Raw genomic sequence first — 21,607 nt, 5'->3', positions numbered from 1 at the left:
CTTCCAGAAACGGATTCAGAAGCACGGTGCCTCCGTCCGTGGAGGCATAGCGTAGCCATTGCGGAAGCCACTTCCACGGTTCATTTTAGTTATTTATTTCAAATATTTCTCTCCCGCCCTTCTAGGCTCTAATAGGGCACTCAGGGCGGCTTACAATAAAATCGAACACATGCATAATATACACACTAAAGATCACATTATAATAAAACTACATAAAAGACAATTATGTATTAACTCTGCGCTGGGTGAAGGCGGCCTTTCTTCCGCCCGTCCTGAACCCCACCGTTCAGCTTCTCTGGGCGCCCACGACCAACGCCGCGGTCTCACTTCTCTAGCGAAAGGAAGAAGCGCCGCCCGCACACGTCGGGCAGAGACCTGGCGCTGGGCAGCCGTGAAGGGGAGCCCCAAGACAGGCTGCTTCAGCGGCAGCGCTCCAGGGAAGAGCCGAGGACGAGCAGATCGCGGCGGCAGGAGAGGCCCTCGAGGGCAGCAACCCCTTCGCCGCTTCCCGGGGGGGCTGTCCTGTTCCCGCTCCGTCCTCGTCCCCTCCCCGACTGTGCCGCCGCGCCGCTTTCGGGGCTTCGCATTGGCCCCCTCCTCGACTCGGCGGCCCCGCAGCCGCAGGCGCATCCCGGGCACACCAGCTGGGCCGCTGGGCGGCGCCTCCTTCCCGGCGCAGGGCGAGAAGGATCGAGAGGAGGAGGAGCCGCTGGAGCTCGAGCGGCCATCGCAGCGCGGTCAGCTCGGTCGCCCAGGAGGACGGACGGACGCAGGGAGGGAGCAGGCGGGACGCGAGCCTCGCCGACACCCCACCTTCCTTCCAGGTAAACTGGCCCTTTTGGGCTTCCCCTCGCCCGCTAGTAAACGGGCGGGGGTCCTGCCGAGGGGGAGGAGACGTCGTCGGGCCGCTGCCTTCCGAGGCGGCGCAGGGGTGTTGATTTGAGGCGGGCTTCAGCCGCCCCCAGGCATGTGGGGCAAGGAGAAAGCGCGCAGCCTCTGAGTATCTGCAGAGTGTGCCGTGCGAGACCCTCTTCTCCTCGCATCCAGGCGCGCCCAACGGCCCTGTTCGACCAACAACTGCCCCTCCTCAGTTGGGCACACCGCTCCGCCGCAGCTGGGGGCTCTGGGCAGGTCCGACCCCACAGCCCTGGGGCCCAGCGGCGTCCCGACCCTGAAGTCCGAGGCCAGGGCTCAGCCCCCCAAACCGATGCGCAGCGCCAGGGCTCAGGCCTGCCATGTGTGAGGGGATCCGCAGGGTGCCCTTGTGCATGTGCAGAGTGTGCCCCCTCAATTAACCATGCCTCAGGTCTATGCTTCAGCGCCTCTTTAGGATGGAAGCACAACAGAGTGCCCGCCAGGGTCGCTGTTCCGCCCCCCCCCCGCACCAGGGCCTGAACTGCCCTCCAAAGAGAGACCAAGGGCTTGCCTTGCTGTGGCCCCCTTCTGCCCACTTGCACTGGGACGGGAGGCTGCCCTCTGGCCCGGCGCTCCTGCGCCTTTGCATATTTAGGCCGGAGGCAGCTGCTGCTGCTGCTGGGGGGTGTTTTTCTCCCAGCTGCTCCGTCATGGCAGAAACCACAACCCCCCCCCGGGGCTGGGAGCGGGCTGGGCTGAGCGCTGGCCTTGTTTTGGTTTCTCTTGGGGAGCGGCGGAAGGTAGGCACCCGAGCTGGCTGGCTGGCTCTTGCCTGCAGCTGCTCCCTCTCTGCTCCAGGACTGAACTTGGGGGCTATTAATTCCCACCCTTGCCTCATCAGACCCCGTTACAAACTGCCCCTGCCTGCCTGCCGCATTAGCACCTGGCTGCTGTAGTCTGGATTTTGAAATGCAGAGCAAAAAAGCCCCAAATCAAAGATTCATCATCTTACTTAATTTTAATTACTATGTGCAATTGCCTCTCCAAAGCAGGGCACAAGTTACCATATAAACATGATCATAACAAAATAATCAAACTTAACAAAACAGGCCAGGAAAAACCACATTTCACCCCTTGAAAACTTAGCAGCATTAATGCATCAACAGCAATTAATAAAAATAACAGCCGTTAACAAACAGGACGTTGAAATAATATTTCATATACTTTGATTTAAAACTTCCAAAGATGAGGCCACTTGCATTTCCTGGGGATGCAAATGCTCCTTAAGTGCCGGGCCGCCACCAAGTCCCCTTTCCCCCTCCCCTGTAAGTCTGTCAACTTAAGCTCTCCTGTAGACGGACCACAGCACAGGGCCTCAGACAAAGTGGCCCCAAGCCAGGCAGGGCAGGGGAAAGTGGCCTTCCAGATGTTGGTGGACAACTCCCCAAACCTCTGGCCATTAGCCAGGCTGGCTGGGGCTGATGGGAACTGGAATTCAACAACATCAGGAGGACCTTACGTGCCTCACGCCTGGGTTGGGGCTCTAAAAGCCAAAGCCAGAGCTTTAAAGTGGGCCCAGAAACAAAGGCAGTGTGATCATAAAGAACTGGGGGGATGCTTGGCCCTGAGCAGCACACTAGCTGCCATACTCTGTAGGTTGGCAGTTTCCAAGCTGTTTCCAAAGGCAGCCCACACGGAGTGGCCCCTCCAGAGTCAGGGGTGGGCAGAAGGTAGACCAGGACCTACCAAGGGATTTACAGTACATCAGCAAGGGTTTCTGATAAATAGTTTAACCATAGCAAGTAAAAAAAACCAATCTTCTGCATTTGTGTTAGTCACATATCACCCCCTCCTGTAAAATATGAATATTAATTGGTTGCTTTTGACCAGCTCTTTGTGCCATTCTGCTGGCCAGTCTTGAAAGTATTTATTATTACATTTATCTCCCACCTTTCCTCCAAGGAGCTCAAGGTGGCATACATTTTTCTCCCCCTCCTGATTTGATCCTCACAACATCCCTGGGAGGTAGGCAAAGCTGAGAGATGGTGACTCACTCAAGGTCACCAAATGGGCTTCCTGGCCAAGCAGGGATTTGAACCCTGGGCTCCCAGGTCCTGGTCCGACGCTATGACCACTACACTACACCAGAGCTTGGAAAAGTAACTTTTCCAAGCTCTGCACTACACTGGCTAATCCGTGACCTGTAGCAACTCAGATGTAGGAGATCTGTATTTCTATATGCAGATTATTCCAGTGTATAGCTTATGGAGCCATAATTTGCTCCACCCCCCAAGCCACCATTTTGCACCTGGCTCTGGTTGGCAGAGCTTAGAGTTCTAGCAAAAGCACAATGTAGACCCCTGAAGTCTGCCCACCCCTCCATTTCAGCAATCCGGCCTGGATGCAACCACAGTATGTATCACTGAGCGAGATCCACTGTCTGCAGAAGCACTCCTGGCTGCTCATGTCTCCAGTGCCTCCGTTGAGAGTGCTGAATCCAGGAGAGTCCCCAGGCTGTGTACCCGACTCTTCAGGGGGAATGCAATTCCATCTAAGACAGGTTGCACAGCTCCATCCTGATCTGTGGGTTTTCCAACCTACAGGACCCCCGTCTTGCCAGGATTTAGCTCATCCATCCCAGATGAGCTCCGGAAACCGGTTCCGAACATCTACCATCTCCCTGGAATAATTGCTAGAAAGGAGAAGTAGAGCTCTATGTCATCTGCTGACCAGCAACCTTGCAGCCCAACCGATCTCCAGATGACTTCTCCCAGTAGTTGCAGGTGGATGTCTAAAAACATCCCCCATGTGCTTGGAATCACCTTGAAATGGGGGAGGGCACAAAATGCTTTCTAAAAGAAAGCGAAATGGGGCAGAAAGGGGCAGAGCAGGGTGAAGGCTAGAAGGGTCACCTTGCGAGACAGAGGTCATACTTATTTATTCATTAAATTTATGTCCCACCCTTCGTCCCAGAAGGAGCCCAGGGAGGAAGGACTGGTAGGTCAGAGAGGGTTGGCCACCTTACCCAGAGCTTTATCTGGGGATTTATGGCTGCCTGTTGCAAGTCTGTCAGTATACACATCATCAGAGGCCAAACCACATACAGTAAATATGTTGCCTCCTGTTTACAGTGTTCTCATGACATCTGGACCAGTAATCGGCAAGAGACCCCTGCAGAGCTGCTGCCAATTTGGGTGGGCAGAACTGAGCTAGGTAGAGCTGACTCTGTATTAAGTAACTTCCTATGTCTCGCAACAGGACTCAGATTCTCCCATCCTCAAGGCTTTCAGCCATTGCCTAATACTTGGGCCTGAACTGGATTTCTAGTGTTGAGCAATTAATGCTTTTGGTATCATTGATACATTCAACTTTTTTTTTTTTAATCAGCCCTAAGCGGCAGGCTGAGGACAAAAGGAGTGTAAACAGCCTTCGCAAAGCAAGCTTTCCTAAGTAAGTCTTAATTTAATCAAGGTATTCATTTTGACATCATTCCTGACTCCAAGGGTTGGGCAAGTGGAGCCACTGCAGGAAGCGGGACTGAACTCAGCAGTCTGCTTCGTTGCCATCTCTCCCCCACCATTTCTGCGGGCCAGTTGCTACAGGTGGGTGGGACAACCCACCTGTCCATCACCTGGCCTCATGATGAACAGGCGGGTTTTCCCACTCACATGTCTAAAGTTGGCCATGCGGTGGGGAGAGAATAATCCAGCTGGCCCGGCCATACTGCATCCCAGCCTGGCTTTACCACGTAAGGGATGTCTCTTGGTTAGGGTTAGGGTTAATCTGCCATTGTTTCTTTCTTTGGTGGTGGGCACCACACCAGCCTTGGGGCCCAGCAGCATGGAAGCCCCAGAGAACAAGAGCCATGATGTGGGGCAGCCTGGGAGCTGGGCTCCTCTGGAGACACCCCTGCCCTTGGAGGCCTCCTGTGGGTGACCCACCCTGAGGCCAAACTGCCTCTTCTCCTGCAGGGTTTCCTGCGGCCCCAGCTGGATGGCATCTCGCATCCTGCACCGCTTGCGGCATGTGCTGGCTGGAGAGGGGGAGCGGGACGGGCTGGCGGGTTGCAGCTCAGAAGCGGAAGAATTTCCGGAAAGCTCTGAGCTAGAGGATGACACGGAGGGCCTCTCCACGCGGCTCAGCGGGACTCTGAGCTTCACCAGTAATGAGGAGGAAGAGGAAGAAGAGGACACCAGCGAGGCAAGAGGGGAGCAGGGGGAGTCCCTGGAACCGGGCCTGCTGGGCGAGACCACGGAGAACGGAGGTGGGACCCTGAAGCCAGAAGCGGGAAGCTGGCCGTGGAGAGGGTGGCAGTGGTGGTTTATGGGGCACGCCAGTGGCGGTGTACAGGTGGCACCTTCATGGCGAATCGTAGGCAGGAGCTTACGGGAGGAAGCTTTGGCCCTCCAGATGTTGCTGGACTACAACTCCCATCAGCCATCGCAAACATGGCCACAGGCCAGGGATGGACAAATTCATGGAGGATATCAAGGGCTACTAGCCAAGGTGGCTATGCTCTGTTTCCATAGTCGGAGGCACTCAGGCCCTGCTTGTGGGCTTCCCGTAATGGGCATCTGGTTGGTCGCTGTGAGAACAGGATGGTGAGCTAGATGGGCCTCCGTTGCCCAGATGCAGCAGGCAGGCTCTTCTCATTCAGCAACATCTGGAGGGCCAAAGTTTCCCCACTGCTGCAGCCGGGGAACTGCCGCCACCCAAAGTGGGAAGATGCAAATTGAAAGCCCCCCACTCTCCTCTGATACATGCTTTTTTCTCTTCCCCCCCCCCTTTGGTGCAGAGGACAGCCCCCCCTCGACGGAGCGCAGGGGCAGTAACCTGCTCACGCGGCAGTTGCAGGAGCTCTGGCGGAAATCGCGGGGCAGCTTCGTACCCCAGCGCCTCCTCTTCGAAGTCACCAGTGCCAACGTGGTCAATGAGCGCAACTCCAAGTACGTGGTGAGTGATGGGGGGAGGGCAATGGAAGGATCCCAGGCCTGGGAAAGGATCTGGGTTCTGGGGCAGCAAAACTGACTGGAGAAGGAGCCGACTTCTTGCGGGTAGGGAGGAGGGGGCCGTGGAGAGGGGAAAGCAGTTAGCTGTCCTGGCCTTGAGCCAGGCCCAGCCAAATGGCCATCTGCCGGAGCCGTGGGATCCCCTCGGGCAGTTCCAGCTCTGTGGCAAGGAGAGAGAAGAGGGTGGCTAGCTAGCCCTGGATTGAGTCCTTGCCTGCAGCGTCCTCACAGTCTTCTCTGCCTTCTAAGTGAGTCTCCCATCTGCCACACCTTGCCTTATTGGCTGGGTTTGGGGGGCTTCCTGGGGGGTCTGGCCCTGACTCTTCTCTCTCTTTCCTTGTGCTGCGGTTTGGGCATTGCTGGCTCAGAAGAGCCTCAGGTAACGCCGCTGCTGCTGCTTCCCCCACCTTGCTTCTGAGCAATTCCTTGGCACTTGGGGATTCGTCTGTGGAGGGTGGGGCACAACCACACATGGCCGGCCAGCTAGAGGGAGGGAAGGCCTGCCTGCCTGCTGCCATTCAGCTTTGCTGTTGGAAGCGGGTCCCCTCACTTCTGGGCAGCTCCCTTCACCCTGTCTGTTCTGCCCACAGCTCTACACCATCTACTTGATCCGGGCAGGGCAGTTTGACAAAGCTCCTGCCACCATCGCCCGCCGCTATTCGGACTTTGAGCGGCTGAACCGGCGCTTGCGTCGCCATTTTGGCAGTGACATGGCAGGCGTCTCCTTCCCCCAGAAACGGCTGCGGCGCAACTTCACAGCCGAGACGATTGCCAAGCGCAGCCGGGCCTTTGAGCAATTCCTGTCCCACCTGCACTCCTTGCCGGAGATCCGCCGCTCAGCTGACTACCTGGAGTTCTTCTTCCTTAATGACCTGCAGGGGGCCCAGCGCTTGACTTGCAGCGGCGTGTACCACCAGGCCCTGGCAGTCTGGACCAACAGCCAGCGGCTCCAGGAGAAACTGGGGGCCTGCCACTCTGGCCACTTCTTGCTGACGCTGGCTGGCCTGGCCGTCTGCCAGCAGGAGTTGGAGCAGCTTGGCGAGGCCCACGCCTCCTGCGAGCAGGCCCTGTGGCTGCTGGAGGCCCAGGACCGCCACCCGCTCCTGGCCCCCTTCCTGCAGGCCTACATCCACCTCTCCTGGATGCTGGGCAGGGACAAGCGGCAGGCCGAGGCCCGGCTGCAGGCTCTGCAGGAGGCCGGAGAGGTGGGGCTGCTGCTGCCCACCCTGAAGGAGCTGCTCATCAAGCAAGCGCTGCCCTGACGGGGCCTTCGTGCAGCAGCAGGTGCTCAGGGACAGCAGCCTGGCTGGTTTTGCTTTGTGAGCGCAGGGCGGGGCTGGGGTGCGAGCAGGTCCAGAGGGGCTGTACTCCGGGCGACCTGGCCTCCGTGTGCCAGGGCAGCCCGCTCACCAGCCTGAGGAGCGCAGTGCCCGAAAGAGGAGCACTGCTGGGATTTTTCTAGGACTCAGTAGAGGAACGCGCTGCTTCTCGGGGGGACGTTGATGTTACTTGAATGCTTGATGGGGAAAGGGATGGCAACGTCTGCCATGCTTGTCTCGACACTGACCGCTGTGCCAGTTCAGCTTCTGGGGGGCGGAGGGCACGCCTCTGGGAGGCAGGCCATGGTGGCAGAAGCCGGTCCTGCTGGCCCCTGCTGCTGCTGGCTGGGCTGGGCTGGGCGGGAAGTGCTGGAACCCCAAAAGGTGAAGAAGGGAAGCTTGGGAAGGGGGCTGCAGGCGGTCCTTTCTGCCTTGGCGCCCCAGCTGTGCTGTCCTGTGCCATGGTGGGCAGAGGGGCTCGCTGCTCTCCCTCCTGCCGTGGGGTAGCGCAGAGGGAAAGGGGTGGCATCTGGGTCGTCCCCCCACATGCAGCCTCAGGAGACCAGAGCCTTGCAGGGCGGGGTGCAGACACTTTATTAGCGATGGGGACAGTCTGTAACTGATCTGCCCGATAAAGCAATGCTCCTCAGTGCTCCTCCCTCTGGGTCTCTGTGCAAATCCCACCCACTCAGCTTGTCTTCCGGCCAAGGTCCTGTGGGCCCCACTTGTGCCTCCTCGTAAGTGCTGCAGCGGGACAGGAAGCGCTTGCGCTACAGCTTGTTCCTGGTGTGGTGCTCCTGCACACGGATGACACCTTCCTGGGCACAACTGGCAGCCAAGACACCGTCCCTGCGCCAGAGACGTCCGTGCACAAGGCCCCGGCACCCACCTGTGTGTGGAAGAGGGGGGGCGCTGAGCACTGTTTGCCTCAAAGCAGACCGCTCCTTCTCCCAGAGTCTCTCTCTCCCACCCACCCTGCACATCCGGCAGCACCTTACCAGCCCAGGGGCTCTCACACTCGTACAGCATCCAGTGGTCGGCTCTGAAGGGGGCATGGAACCACATGGAGTGATCCAGAGAGACCATGAAACTGACTCTGTGGTGTTTGTGGGGCAGCAGGGCTGTATGCAGGAAAGCGTAGTCCGAGATGTAGGCAGCCACGCAGCAGTGCAGCTTCATGTCACCTTCACCTGTAACGAAGATGGCACCGGCTGAAAGGCCAGCCCTGTCCTACAGCGTCTGAAGGAGAAGACAGTGTGTGGGGAGGGGCAGCTGCGGAGGGGTCAGAGGGCACCATGGAGACTGCTGAAGGCCCTCTGCCATGCAGGAGCCAGAGGGACGCAGGGACAGCCCTGTGCAAACTTGCAAGGCCCAAATGACCTCCACAGCAGGTTCCTAGGCATCAGAGTTGGGAAGCTGGCTCTGGAGACGTGCTAACCTAGAGAAGAAGCCCTATAGTTCCAGGGCAGGAGCCTGCATGTTCCCCCTCCACAATCATCTCTGCCCAAAAGTGTGTGTGTGTGTGTGTGTTTCAGTTCTGTAAAATGAATAAACAATGGTTCAAGCTAAAGCATGCAAGTTTACATTCATATTTGATTTAGGTGGCTTCTCTGGGCCTCAGACTTGGGATCTGTTCTGGGACAGGCAGCATGCGACAAATCCCCAGGATGCTGACAAAGGGGAACATGTTGGAAGGGTCCATCCGTGATCTTACCAATGTGGCCTCTGGCCCTCACCCAGAACAGCTGCTTCGGCTCCTGTGGGTTCTGGTGGAAGCAGTCGGGGGGGTTGACGGGTTTCATCTCGATGGGAACTTCTTGGGCCAGCATCTTGTTGAGTCCCTGTCTGTACCTCTCCAGGAGGTTTGGGTCCCTTTGAAAAAGCAGGCACAAGCACGAGGTGAACCAAAGGGATAGGGGCAGGGAACCGGGGAGGGACGGGCCCTCCAAACATTGTTGGACTCTAACTCCCATCAGGGAGCAAGCCCAGTGGTCAGGTAGTCCCAGCAACATCTGGAGGGCATGGAGGAAAATGCAGGTTGGGGAGGGTCTGGCTGCTGAAAGGGCAGGTCCCATTTTCAGCTGCCCCCATCTCAGCCAGACACGAGCCAACGCTGGCAGAAGCTGTTATGGGTGGTTATTATTTGATTAGTTACCCGCCCTTTACCCCAAGGTCCCAGAGTGGGACACGATTTAAAATACAACATTAAAAACAGTTTAAAACAAGGTACAATCACAAAGGTAGGGTGGGCCATTTGACATCTGAGGTGTCAAAGGCCTGTGCGTCTGCAGGGCAGGGCAGGGCAGGGTAGGGAGCCCAGGACTGCTGGAATTGCAGCAGAGCCCCAGGCGAGCTCTGACCTACAAGCACATGCAGAGCTAAGCTCCGTACAGCTGGGCCAGGAAAAGGTTTGGCCCTCCTAATGAATACCCTTCCCCCACTTCATGTGGTTCTGTCCACTCCAGCCATGGCAGCTGCCTGGGCCAGCCGGGAGCCTCTGCCTCAGGAAGGCGTCAGTTTAGCTGCAAGCATATCCTCAAGCTCGCTGTCCGCTCCAGCAGAGGTAGGGGTGCCTGCCACTCACTGTAGGTACTTCTGGATGAGCTCCTCCTGGGTCAGCAGCTCCTCCGGGGGGGGCACCTCAGGCATGTGGAACTGGTGCTTCACAGGGCTGGCCTGATCCTGCTGAAAGGAGGCCTGGCAGATGAGGATGGGCTTTCCATGCTGGATGGCCTTGACTGAGCGCACTGAGAAGCTCTTCCCGGTGCGAGTGCGCTCCACCTGGTACAGGACCGGCACCGTGGGGTCCCCTACAAGCAGGAAGGACCTGTGGTCAGCTCACCTGCCCTTCCGGAGAGTTGGGGCTGCAGCTGTGCCCCCCACTGGCCAAGGGAAGCAACACACACAAACCACCATTCACTACTAAAAGCAACAGCAGGCTTAAGCCAAGGAAAAGGAGATAGACCTCAAGACAATTCAATGAGGAATCCATGTGAATCATGTAGGAACATAAGCAACTGCCTTTTACTGAGTCAGGCCATAGGTCCATCTAGCCTACAATTGTCTACGCTAACTGGTGGTAGTTCTCCTGGGTTTCTGTCAGGGAGTCTCTCCCAGCCCTACCAAGAGATGTCACGGGATTGAACCTGGAACCTTCTGCACACAAAGCAGATGCTCTGCCGCAGAACTATGGGCCTTCCCAACTGCAATGGAACTACACAGCTACGAGGAGTAGCTGTGTGAGCTGGCCTTTGGGGAAAAGCTTAAAAGAATACAAAGAATAGAGCCAGGAATGGCTAGTAGTCATAACAGCAGAAAATAGAATCTGCATGATGAGAAGCAGACTCCCTCAGATCTGTAGATGTGGAGGCCAAATGAGCACAAATGGACCTCTTCGTTCATCATGCCTTGCCTGTGAGCCTCCCTGGATCGTAAGCTGGCCACTGGCAGAATTACAGGCATACCCCGCTTTAACGTTCGCAATGGGACCGGAGAGTAAGTGAAAATAAACGTTAAGTGAAGCAATTGTCTTCACTTGTACTGCACGCAATTACCACTAGATGGCGGCAGCGTCATGCCAATAAAATGTACATTATTGCGAAGCGAGTGAACATTAAGAACATAAGAACATAAGAAGAGCCTGCTGGATCAGGCCAGTGGCCCATCTAGTCCAGCATCCTGTTCTCACAGTGGCCAACCAGGTGCCTGGGGGAAGCCCGCAAGCAGGACCCGAGTGCAAGAACACTCTCCCCTCCTGAGGCTTCCGGCAACTGGTTTTCAGGAGCATGCTGCCTCTGACTAGGGTGGCACAGCACAGCCATCACGGCTAGTAGCCATTGATAGCCCTGTCCTCCATGAATTTGTCTAATCTTCTTTTAAAGCCGTCCAAGCTGGTGGCCATTACTGCATCTTGTGGGAGCAAATTCCATAGTTTAACTATGCGCTGAGTAAAGAAGTACTTCCTTTTGTCTGTCCTGAATCTTCCAACATTCAGCTTCTTTGAATGTCCATGAGTTCTAGTATTATGAGAGAGGGAGAAGAACTTTTCTCTATCCACTTTCTCAATGCCACGCATAATTTTATACACTTCTATCATGTCTCCTCTGACCCACCTTTTCTCTAAACTAAAAAGGCCCAAATGCTGCAACCTTTCCTCGTAAGGGAGTCGCTCCATCCCCTTGATCATTCTGGTTGTCCTCTTCTGAACCCTTTCCAACTCTATAGTATCCTTTTTGAGATGAGGCGACCAGAACTGTACACAGTATTCCAAATGCGGCCACACCATAGATTTATACAACGGCATTATGATATCGGCTGTTTTATTTTCAATACCTTTCCTAATTATCCCTAGCATGGAATTTGCCTTTTTCACAGCTGCCGCACACTGGGTCGACATTTTCATCGTACTGTCCACTACAACCCCGAGGTCTCTCTCCTGGTCGGTCACCGCCAGTTCAGACCCCATGAGCGTATATGTGAAATTAAGATTTTTTGCTCCAATATGCATAATTTTACACTTGTTTATATTGAATTGCATTTGCCATTTTTCTGCCCATTCACTCAGTTTGGAGAGATCTTTTTGGAGCTCTTCACAATCCCTTTTCGTTTTAATAACCGTGAACAATTTAGTGTCGTCAGCAAACTTGGCCACTTCACTGCTCACTCCTAATTCTAGGTCATTAATGAACAAGTTGAAAAGTACAGGTCCCAATACCGATCCTTGAGGGACTCCACTTTCTACAGCCCTCCATTGAGAGAACTGTCCATTTATTCCTACTCTCTGCTTTCTGCTTCTTAACCAATTCCTTATCCACAAGAGGACCTCTCCTCTTATTCCATGACTGCTAAGCTTCCTCAGAAGTCTTTGGTGAGGTACCCTGTCAAACGCTTTTTGAAAGTCTAAGTACACTATGTCCACTGGATCACCTCTATCTATATGCTTGTTGACACTCTCAAAGAATTCTAATAGGTTACTGAGACAGGACTTTCCCTTGCAGAAGCCATGCTGGCTCTGCTTCAGCAAGGCTTGTTCTTCTATGTGCTTAGTTAATCTAGCTTTAATAATACTTTTAATAATATTAATATTAATAATATATTAATATTAATAATATTAAACGGGGTATGGGGACGGATGGAGCATGTACGTTATAGCGAGGCAACGTTAAGTGAAGCAACGTTAAGCGGGGTATGCCTGTATTTCAGGGGGGGCTTGATCACCTTCTACTGTCAGTTCAGCAGTTTCCCAGGGTCTGCCTACAAGTCACTCCAAGATGCCACCCCTCCCTCCCCAGAGTCCGTTATTACCTGCTCGCACAAAGTAGCAATGCAGCGAATGGACTTGAACATCCTCACTCACAGCTTTTGCTGCTGCCACCAAGGCCTGGCCCACTATCTGCCCACCAAACAGTCGCCGTGTGACTGGCACCCAGTAGTGCCTCCCACTAGGAAAAAGAAAGGTGACAAAGAGAGGTTAGCCAAGGCAGAAGGCACCTTTCTGTCTGCCAATTGCCCTTTGGCTTCTTGTTCTTATTGACACAGACTAAGGGGCAGCCCTGCCTGCAAGCTTCCCTTCATCAGAGCCATGGCTGTGGGGACAGGGCAGATAATGTGGGGTCATATCAAGCGCAGCTGGTGCTTTTTCTCTACATGGCAAGCCAGAGCCTTACAATCCATTCTCAAACTATCTGGGGTCAAGCACCAGAACATGCTAATTTCTATTGAGTAGCAGTTCCCAGTGTACAATTCTGATTTGTTGTTCAGGCAAGGTGGGGAAGCATAAGAGCCCATTTTCTTTCTCAGGTTATTCCAGAGTAAGGGTCTTTCTTTCAAAGAGCAAAGCCCCCATTCAAGTTATCATCTATTTATTTATTTATTAAATGTATATCCCGCCCTTCCTCCCAGAAGGAGCCCAGGGCAGCAAACAAAAACACTAAAAGCACTCTAAAACATAGTAAAAAGAAAAGTATAACATATTAAAACAAAACATATTTTAAAACATCTTTTAAAAAAAAATCTTTAAAAACATCTTAAAAGCAATTCCAACACAGAGGCACACTGGGATAAGATCTCGCACAAAGAAAAAGGGTGGTATGGGTTAGGGGAGAACCTCAGAGCAGAATACATGGACACACAGGGAGGAGGAGAGGCGGAGAATGTCCCGTTGCCAAAGGAGAAATCCTTGTGCTGATGGAAAGAGTGACTTAGCATTATGTTGTATACAACCCATACTTGGGCTTTCTCACTTTTTGCAAGCTGACAATTTGTTGTGTTTGTTTGCAAGATGGATATGAATCCACTGATAGCTTTATTATATTACATTTTAATTTTTTCTACTTGTTTATTTATTTTATTTTAAAAGATTTATTTACCATCTAATTTAAAAAACTGTTTTTATAGAATAATATAAAATATTCATTAGAAAATACTGATAAAAGCAAACTTTAAAAACTTATCAGACATTAAAAATAATCAAAAAGTAGATATAATAAATAGCTTTAAAAACACATTACATGTCTGGGTAAGCTTGTCTGAAAATATATATTTTTTAGCAGGTGTTAAAAACAGTACAGCAAAGGTGCTTGCCTAATATTAATAGGCAGGTGGTTCCAGAGAGTAGGTGTTGCCATACTGAAGGAACGCTTCCTTGTAAGTGCAGAAGGAACATTATGTGTTATTTGTTATTGTGGGAACCTAAGAAGAGCCTGTCTGCAGGATCATACCAAAGGCCTATCTAACCCAGCGCATAACTACAGAAAAAAAGCCTGCTGGATCAGGCCAATGGCCTATCCAGTCCAGCATCCTGTTCCCACAGTGGCTAAGAGCACTCTTGTCTCCTGTGGTTTCTAGCAACTGGTACTCAGAAGCATACCATCTCTGACTATGGAGACTAGTAGCCACTGATAGCCTTATCCTCCATGTACTTGTCTAATGCTCATTTAATGCCATCCAAGTCAGTGGCCATCACTGCCTCCTGTGGGAGCAAATTCCATAGTTTAACTCTGCACTGTGTGAAAAAGCACTTTGTTTTGTCTGCCCTGAATGTTCTAGCATTCTAGTTCTAGGGTTATGAGAAAAGGAAAACAGCTTTTCTCTATCCACTTTCTCCATGCTGTGCATAATTTTATACACTTCCATCATGTTGCTCTGACTCACCTTTTCTCCAAACTAAACAGCCCCAAATGCTGCAATCTTTCCTCACAGGGGAGTTGTTCCATCCCCTTGATCATTTTGGCTGCGCTTTTCTGAACATTTTCCAACTCTACAATATCCTTTTTGAGGTGAGGCAACCAGAATTGTACGCAGTATTCCAAATGTGGCTGCACCATAGATTTGTGTAAGGGCATTATGATATTGGCAGTTTTATTTTCAGTACCTTTTCCAATGATCCTTAGCATGGAATTTGCCATTTTCACAGCTGCCAAAGTGGCCAACCAAATGCCCAAAAGTTTAAAGGCGGGATATAAATGTAAGTAATATCATGAGAGCCTCAGTGACGTCGCTCTGCGATGCGTTGCCTTTCACAGGTGCGTTACCGGCGGAAACCTGCCAGGTCCAGGATCCCCCGACGCTAATGGGGGGAAGCTTTACCAGCACAGCCTGAGGTGCGGCTGTCAAAGGCAGCTCAAAAGGCGGCGCTGTCTGTGAGGCGCTCATGCTGCCACGGCCAAGGCCCCTGCCCCGAGGAGCTCACAACCCCTTCGCTCTCCCGCAACGGCCCGCCCCGCCGCCTCTCTGACCGGAAGAGGTCCAAGTCCAGCGGCTCCAGGTTGAGGACGCTCGTGACAAGGACGCTGCGCAGGTCCCCCAGGGCGGCCTCGTCTTTGCCTCCCTCTCCTTCCCGATCGGGGGCCCGGAGCCGGCCGACATCTGCGGGGGACGCCATCTTGAACGGTCACCTGACAGGAGCCCACCGGAAGTGCGCGTAACGTAAACGGAAGCTCGTCTCCGCTTACTTCCTGCCTCGGCTTGCAGAAACGGGAAGTTCCCGCCCTGAAGGCGGAGGCGGGGACCTGTCGTGCGACTGGTCGGCTAGCCGTTCGGTCCTTCGTCACGTGGGGAGGAATCCCGCCTTCCTATTGGGCCAGCAGCTGTCAGTGCAGCGACATGAGCGTTGATTGGTGGATCCCCTGCGGGGGGCGGCCTTTTCCCCTTAGTTATAGGAAGGCGGAGCGGTGCTTTTGGGTCTCCATCTCTAGAGCGGTCGTAGAGGGTCGGTGGGAAGGGAGGCTGGAAGGGTATGGGGCCTTCTTTCTCTTTCAGTTCCTCCATCCCTCTCTCTCTAGGGGAGAAATAAAGACTCTGGGCAGGGAAGGGTTAAACCTCTCCTTTTGGGGCAGGAAAAGGTTAATATGCCACCCTCTCATCCCAGGGGAACCTTCCAGACCGGAAGGGGTTAAGCCCACCACCCCAATCCTTATTCCCTTTCAGGAGAACTTGTTGGGCAGGAAAGGGTTAAGTCTCTGCTTCTCTCCAGAGAGGAGGCAAAGGGGAGAACCCAGGGAGGGAGGGAGAGCTCCTTTTCTCCTCCCCGGTTTGGGAAGTCCAAAGGTGCCCAAGTGAGGCAGCACCAGTGGCAACCCATCTGTTGAAGAGAGCCCCCTTCCACCGTTATCCTGAAGGGCAGGCAAGGATGCCCTGCCAGGCCTCTGGGTAGGAGGCAGGCAGGTTGCTGGACCTGCGTGGGTGCGCTTGGCGGCCATGGAGCCTGGCTCTTGCTTCAAGAACTACGAGGACTTCCGGGAATGCTTCAGCACCTACAAGAAAGAGAACCGGCTGCAGTACGGCCTGAAGAGCTGCGTCTCTGTCCGGTTTTACAACCGCAAGAACGGGACCCACATCCGTGAGGATGTCACGTAAGAGTGCATGTGCTTGGGCCTGTTGTGGCGCTCTGTGTGTTATCCTCATGCCAGCCCCGCATCTGCTCATGCAAGCCTTTTCTGAGGTGCTCCCACTTAACCAACCTTCTTTTCACCATTGAACTCTGAAGATATCTAAAGCAGGCCATCTTATCATACTCAGCCCTTGCTCTTCGTTTTTCCAGAAATTTTACCAGCCCTCCTTGTTCTTGTAGAATGAGATTTCCAGCCTCAAGCACAGAACATGTTGATGTGAAGCCCTGTTGATTGGTCCTTGCATCTTACCAAACTACTTCAAAGCAGCCTCATAAGTGTTCCTGTTCCTGCAATTATTTCTTCACAGCATTGGCTCTCTCAGGTCTGGTATTTGGCAAAGCCAGAAGCTTCTGAGTGATGCATACCTCTGTGTCCCAAAGTCACTGGCTGCCTCTACCTCTCCTTGTATGAACCTGCCCTATTTGGGTCAAACTATTAGTCTCTCTAGCCTGTTCTGTCTTCTCTAACAGGCAGCAGGTTTCCAAGATCTCAGGTGGAGACGTCTCTCCATGCCCAGATGCCTGAAACCCTTTTGTATAGAATAGATGCTGAGGATTGAACCCTTGACATGCAAAGCCTGGGCTGTATCACTGGGCTGTGGGCCCCATGCTTGCTGGCAGGGATCTTTTCTGCAAAAGCATCTGGTCTCCACGTAGTATCTGTCATTGGTCAAGAGGGTGGGCACCTTTTTGGATTGTTTTTAAAATTCCCACACCAAAAATATCTTTTGCTAGGACTTTGCTGCTGTTAAGAGAGTTTGGTGATCCACTCAGAATAATGCTAGAATTATAATCTCATGGCACTTTAGCAATAACTCACTGATTCTCCTAGTAAAAGGTAAAGGTGTCCCCGCACTTATAGTGCGAGTTGTTTCTGACTCTTAGGGTGACGTCTTGCGACGTTTACTAAGCAGACCGTATATATGGGGTGGGTTTGCCAGTTCCTTCCCCGGCCTTTCTTTACCCCCCAGCATATGCCGGGTACTCAGTTTACCGACCACAGATGAATGGAAGGCTGAGTGGACCTCAACCCCTTTTACGGGAGATTCAACTTCCTCCTTCCGTTGTAATCGAACTCTGGCCGTGAGCAGAGCTTCGGCTGCGTTACCACTGCTTACCACTCTGCGCCACGGGGGATCTTACGATTCTCCTAGTAATCCTAATAATTAGGCTGCCATTGTTGCCACTGGGTTATATCAAACCTACCCAGAGTAGACCTATTGAAATCTATGGATATGACTAACTTGTGTTCATTGGATTCAGTGGCTCTACTCTGACTGACTTTGTTGGAAATGACCCATTGTATATTTATTTCAAAATTTGTAGACCGCACTTTCATAATACAACAAGGCGGTAGATGGAGTGCTGAAGCGAACTGATAAAACCTTGTTTGAGCTGGGATTTAAACTCTGGTCTTAGGCCAATGCCCCATCTGCTAGATCACACTATCTAATTTCCAGCCTGGTTTTCCTAGTCCAACAGGTTTCTCCAGAAGCAAATAAATTGGGATTACAGAATTGTACCTAGCTCACCAAATGGCTGCTGTGGGCTTACCCAGCCTTGGCATCTAAAATTATTGAGCAATGGCGTAGAGCTTCCCATTGGAAAGGGAGATTCCATTCTAATATATTATTCACTGGCTCACTTAGGATTCTTGGCAGCATATCAAGCTTTCTTTGAAAGATTCCACTAACCGTGAGAGCTAAGATATCAGGTACTCTGTATCAGAGTGCTGGCAAAATCGGGGCCCCAGTGGTTGGGAAGGCTACAGGGCATGTGAGGCAGGCCAGGACTGTGCTGGTCCATACAGGAAGTTCCTCCTGGGAGGAAGGGTGGGATAGAAATCAAATAATAAATAAATAAATAAAAGCCCCTGTTCAAGCCCTGCTTGAACTTGTTTCTCATCTGTTTGTCCCCACCAGAAGACTAAGATCAGCTGGGCGAATAATGACGTCTCCGAAGCTACCAAAGGAAGTTCTCATGGCTCAGCAAGGGTTTATTTTTAGTTAGCACCTTTATATTCTGCCTTTCTTCCACCATGGAATGAAAAGCCTGTGAATCCCCTTGTGTGCCATCTCCCATCTAGACACTGACCAGCCTCAGACCTGCTTAGCGTCAGCAAGGTTACTGCATCGTTTGTCCTTAGACTATGCTCTGTGATCTTGAACACCACTTTCTAGACCACAGACTTTTCCACTGCCTCTAACCATTGTGGAGTGGTGCAATGTTCTTAACCACAGAACTGGCCCAGCAGGGCAACATATGCACTAGATTGCAGAACTGAATCACAGAGCAAAGCTTGGCTCTCTTGACTTCCCTTTTTTCTCTTCAATCCATCAGGTTTATGCAGGTGAAGTTTGGTTGTGTCCGGTCGAGACAATATAGCAAGAAGAAGCAGCAACAACCCAACTTGTGCCCGGCCTATTTTGTCCTTCAGTATAATGAGGAAATAGACCGACTAGTGATCAGTGAGCTGAATGGTAACCATGTCCATGCAGAGTCCAAGGCTTCCTTGATCAGCTCTGATGCCCCACCTGGAACCAGAGCGGCAGCCAGACTGGCTAGCTCTAAAGCCTGCAGCAGCCCTCCAGCTAAGCTGCGCAGGGAGCAGCCTGAAGAGTCAGAAGCCTGCAAAATGGACAGTAACGCCAGTGTCGAGGTCGAAGTGGAGATTGAAATGGACTCGGAGGAGACTCCCTCTCTCCCACCTTCCCCTTGCAAGGAGCCAGAAATCCCTCAGACTGAGAAAGACAACTCTAACTCTGCTTTGGTTCGAGTTGCCGAAGTGATGAAGAACTTCTTGCGGGTCGATATGGGTTCTTTGGCCTCCATCAGTGTTGGAAGTGACCAGGACCTGGAGAGGCTGAACTTCCAGACCAGCAAGATGAAGAGCTTGTTTGTCAAATTTCCTGAGAGCCTCTTGCTGCACCAGGTGCAGAGTGAGAGGGGGCACGTGCTGTATGCTTTCCTTGTGGAGAGCAAGGACCGTGTGGGGAAGCTGGTTCACTTTGCTATTCTGAAGGAGGACACTCAGGAGAACGCATGGAAAATGTTCTCTGTCTTCAAGGAGTTCAACCCTGAGTGGCAGAAGGTCAAGGTGGTCTTTGTGGACATGTCCTTCCGCCACCGGGCTACTCTGAAGGAGCTCTTTCCTTCGGCGCAGGTCCTCCTGTCTGTCTTTCACACCGTGCGGTTCCTGGAGAAGCAGCTGAAGGAGTCTCATGCCTCTTTCTCCTTGAAACATAATTTAAAGTTGGCTCTGAGGGAAGCTGTCTTCTCCACCTCCAGCTCAAATCTGGACATGCTCTCTCAGCAGGTGAAGCGTCTAGTAGACCAAGGCTTGTATGAATATCTTCAGACCAACTGGTTCTCCTGCGAGATGCTGTGGTACATGCATGCTAAGAAGGGCCTCCATTCCTGCAGCACCTACATAGACAGCTTGGATCTTATCACTCAAAAACTTTCCAACCTCTTCAGCACTCAGCTGTCCCTGGAGACGAGCATCCTTCGCTTTGTAGAATATGCTGACTGCTTCAACACCAAAGGCCTAGAGAACTTGAACCAGGGCTTCTGCAGCTTGGAGAAGGACAGCCGCAGCAGCCTCATGGAGGAACTAAAAGCCCAGACCCGTGCCTCCGTGAAACGCAGCTCGAGTACCACCTCACAGCAACCTCCAGTCAAAAATGCCACAGAGCCTCCCAAGCAATTCACCAAACATAGTCCAGCCAAGCCTGTGGCCACCATGCTGGCCGCTCTGAGGGAGACCTGCACTGACCTGGCTTACCAGTTGTGTCTGAACGAATGGGATGTGGTGCAGAAGTCCACCCAGCTCCTGAATTCCACCAAGAACAAGACCACAGTTCAGTTGCTGGAGGACACTCATCAGGTTAGCAAAGACGGCAAGAGCTGCAGTTGCTACTTCCACTGCCGCTACCAGTTGCCCTGCCGGCACATCTTGTCCATGCTGCTGGCTAATAGGCAGGTAGTAGGAGAAGCCATGGTTGGCAAGCGCTGGCAGAAGAAATACCAGCACCTTTCAGTCTTGGGGAAGAACCTTCTTGAGTTTCCTGGGCACTCCACAGGCACACAGGGGGTGCTAGTGGCATCAGCATCTGAGGAGCGAGGGGACAAAATCCAGTCTCTCAGCAAGGAACTCGGGAACCTTTTGCTGCAGAGCGACGGGGAGGAACTGGAGGAGCGCTCCTCTACCCTCAAGATGATTGTGAACATCTGGACTAAGTGTTGTGAGTTGCGGGGGGAGGAGGCGTTGGAGAAGCCCCTTAATATCCGGAATGTGGGGGACCTCCCCTTCCTCTGGGTAAAAAAGGAGATGGAAGAAGTGGACGTTACGTCAGTAACTTCTGCTCCCGCTATTGAAGACATCCAGACTTCTCTGGCTTGAAATCCCCCTGAGAAGTCTAGTGTGGAGTTATGGTGGCTGGTGGTGGCCCGGACTGAGCTCCAAGCCCACAGTGATTCTTCCCAACTAAAGAAACTCAGGGTTGCTGTTTAGCTTTTCAGCAATAAAATGGTCTCTTCTCTCCCCCACGGAGGCTGCTCTTAATAAAAACTAGCAAGCAAATCGAGGGCAGCGTGGTTGCTCCAGACCTGAACACAACAGAGGCCCGCGTTGACTAAGTGTGACACTGACCCATGTACGCTCTTCAGGTTTTGCAGTGCATGGCTGCAGGCCTGACAATCATACTTCCCATGGAGGGCCTTCTCCGTGGAATCTCCTGTCCTGCGAGTTCACTTTGGTGTCTTCCTTGCCAAACCTTACTCATTGCTCTTGACTCAAATGTATGCTTCCTCTGCCCTCCCTTTTTTCTTTTTGTTAACGTGTCTTTTTATGCAAACCATCCTGCAATGTTTGTATTTTGGTGCTTCATAAGAGGAGAATCTAGGCCCAACGCATGCAAGCAATGCTATCTTTGTTCCAGTTGTGTTCCTGCCTTAACGCTCCTGAGGTGCAGGCCTGCTGCTTCACAGTGGCAGACAAGGTGATTGGGAAGGGAGGGGGGCCATGCTGAGTTGGTGCTTGCTTGCTTTGCTCCGAAGCCTCTCCCAGCAGGGACTAGATTTGCTGCTATGTACTTAGATTTGCTGCTATGTATTTAGATCAAATATATTGTTGAAAATACAAGTTTGGCTGTGCTTCTTTGTTGTTGAATTTATTTTCCAGTCTGCCCCGTGACCAGAATATAGTTGAGGTCCAAACTGTGTGATGAACAAATCTTGCCATAATAATTTAAGGGTATTTTTTCTCTCTGTTTCTTTTGGGAAGGTAATTCGTTCAGCAGCCTGGTGGAATGGAGTGAAGGTTTTTCATTTAGCGTTGCCGGCCACTTAAAGGCCTCGGCTACTGCGCACAAACCCAATGGCTTTTGATTGGCAAAAATCATGTTTTGGGAGCGGGTAACGAGAAGGCAGGGTGGGTGGGGTGTGTAATACTTCCCCACCTGCAGCTTCTCTGCTCGACATCGCTCCTTTGGGAGCTATTTCCTTCCCACCCCCTTTCGGCTTCCACTTATGTT

General features: G+C 52.5%; 3 protein-coding genes across 7 annotated transcripts; 2 read left to right on the top strand and 1 right to left on the bottom strand.

The window, feature by feature from the left end:
* The first annotated feature begins 355 nt into the window (after positions 1 to 355).
* SNX21 (sorting nexin family member 21) lies at positions 356 to 8,753 on the top strand. 2 transcript variants are annotated; one of them, XM_061630735.1, is made up of 5 exons: positions 356 to 824; positions 4,243 to 4,305; positions 4,827 to 5,119; positions 5,651 to 5,808; positions 6,455 to 8,753. In XM_061630735.1, the coding sequence occupies exons 3-5, from the start codon at positions 4,849 to 4,851 to the stop codon at positions 7,124 to 7,126; spliced, it is 1,101 nt and encodes a 366-aa protein (XP_061486719.1). In that variant the 5' UTR covers positions 356 to 824; positions 4,243 to 4,305; positions 4,827 to 4,848; the 3' UTR covers positions 7,127 to 8,753. The 2 variants fall into 2 exon arrangements, with proteins under 2 accessions (XP_061486719.1, XP_061486720.1); XM_061630736.1 differs by having other exon boundaries at positions 360 to 824; positions 5,651 to 5,801; positions 6,455 to 6,556.
* ACOT8 (acyl-CoA thioesterase 8) lies at positions 5,652 to 15,111 on the bottom strand. Of its 2 annotated transcripts, XM_061630734.1 has the most exons (6): positions 14,920 to 15,106; positions 12,488 to 12,624; positions 9,768 to 9,993; positions 8,898 to 9,055; positions 8,182 to 8,373; positions 7,866 to 8,072 (listed from the first exon to the last, which is right to left on the bottom strand). In XM_061630734.1, the coding sequence occupies exons 1-6, from the start codon at positions 15,063 to 15,065 to the stop codon at positions 7,954 to 7,956; spliced, it is 978 nt and encodes a 325-aa protein (XP_061486718.1). In that variant the 5' UTR covers positions 15,066 to 15,106; the 3' UTR covers positions 7,866 to 7,953. The 2 variants fall into 2 exon arrangements, with proteins under 2 accessions (XP_061486717.1, XP_061486718.1); XM_061630733.1 differs by having other exon boundaries at positions 5,652 to 8,373; positions 14,920 to 15,111.
* On the top strand, positions 15,098 to 21,216 carry ZSWIM3 (zinc finger SWIM-type containing 3). 3 transcript variants are annotated; one of them, XM_061630731.1, is made up of 3 exons: positions 15,399 to 15,417; positions 16,254 to 16,396; positions 18,414 to 21,216. In XM_061630731.1, the coding sequence occupies exon 3, from the start codon at positions 18,418 to 18,420 to the stop codon at positions 20,473 to 20,475; it is 2,058 nt and encodes a 685-aa protein (XP_061486715.1). In that variant the 5' UTR covers positions 15,399 to 15,417; positions 16,254 to 16,396; positions 18,414 to 18,417; the 3' UTR covers positions 20,476 to 21,216. The 3 variants fall into 3 exon arrangements, with proteins under 3 accessions (XP_061486716.1, XP_061486714.1, XP_061486715.1); XM_061630732.1 differs by lacking the exon at positions 16,254 to 16,396 and having other exon boundaries at positions 15,098 to 15,417; XM_061630730.1 differs by lacking the exon at positions 16,254 to 16,396 and having other exon boundaries at positions 15,333 to 16,035.
* Positions 21,217 to 21,607: the final 391 nt, after the last annotated feature.

Source organism: Rhineura floridana, chromosome 6, assembly GCF_030035675.1.
Source record: "Rhineura floridana isolate rRhiFlo1 chromosome 6, rRhiFlo1.hap2, whole genome shotgun sequence".
NCBI classification, from domain to species: domain Eukaryota; kingdom Metazoa; phylum Chordata; class Lepidosauria; order Squamata; family Rhineuridae; genus Rhineura; species Rhineura floridana.
Note: the sequence above shows the minus strand (reverse complement) of the source record. Positions and strands in the feature narration are given on the sequence as shown.

What these genes read in the sequence shown, in the direction of transcription:
- SNX21 (XM_061630735.1), top strand. Translation starts at nt 4,849, where the DNA reads ATGGCATCTCGCATCCTGCACCGCTTGCGGCATGTGCTGGCTGGAGAG. An exon ending in CGAGACCACGGAGAACGGAG is followed by an intron (nt 5,120 to 5,650) that starts GTGGGACCCTGA and finishes CCTTTGGTGCAG; the next exon opens with AGGACAGCCCCCCCTCGACG. An exon ending in AGCGCAACTCCAAGTACGTG is followed by an intron (nt 5,809 to 6,454) that starts GTGAGTGATGGG and finishes TTCTGCCCACAG; the next exon opens with CTCTACACCATCTACTTGAT.
- ACOT8 (XM_061630733.1), bottom strand. Translation starts at nt 15,065, where the DNA reads ATGGCGTCCCCCGCAGATGTCGGCCGGCTCCGGGCCCCCGATCGGGAA. An exon ending in CTCATCCAGAAGTACCTACA is followed by an intron (nt 9,056 to 9,767) that starts GTGAGTGGCAGG and finishes GCTTTTTCAAAG; the next exon opens with GGACCCAAACCTCCTGGAGA. An exon ending in GAGGGCCAGAGGCCACATTG is followed by an intron (nt 8,374 to 8,897) that starts GTAAGATCACGG and finishes TCTTCGTTACAG; the next exon opens with GTGAAGGTGACATGAAGCTG.
- ZSWIM3 (XM_061630730.1), top strand. Translation starts at nt 15,881, where the DNA reads ATGGAGCCTGGCTCTTGCTTCAAGAACTACGAGGACTTCCGGGAATGC. An exon ending in CACATCCGTGAGGATGTCAC is followed by an intron (nt 16,036 to 18,413) that starts GTAAGAGTGCAT and finishes TCAATCCATCAG; the next exon opens with GTTTATGCAGGTGAAGTTTG.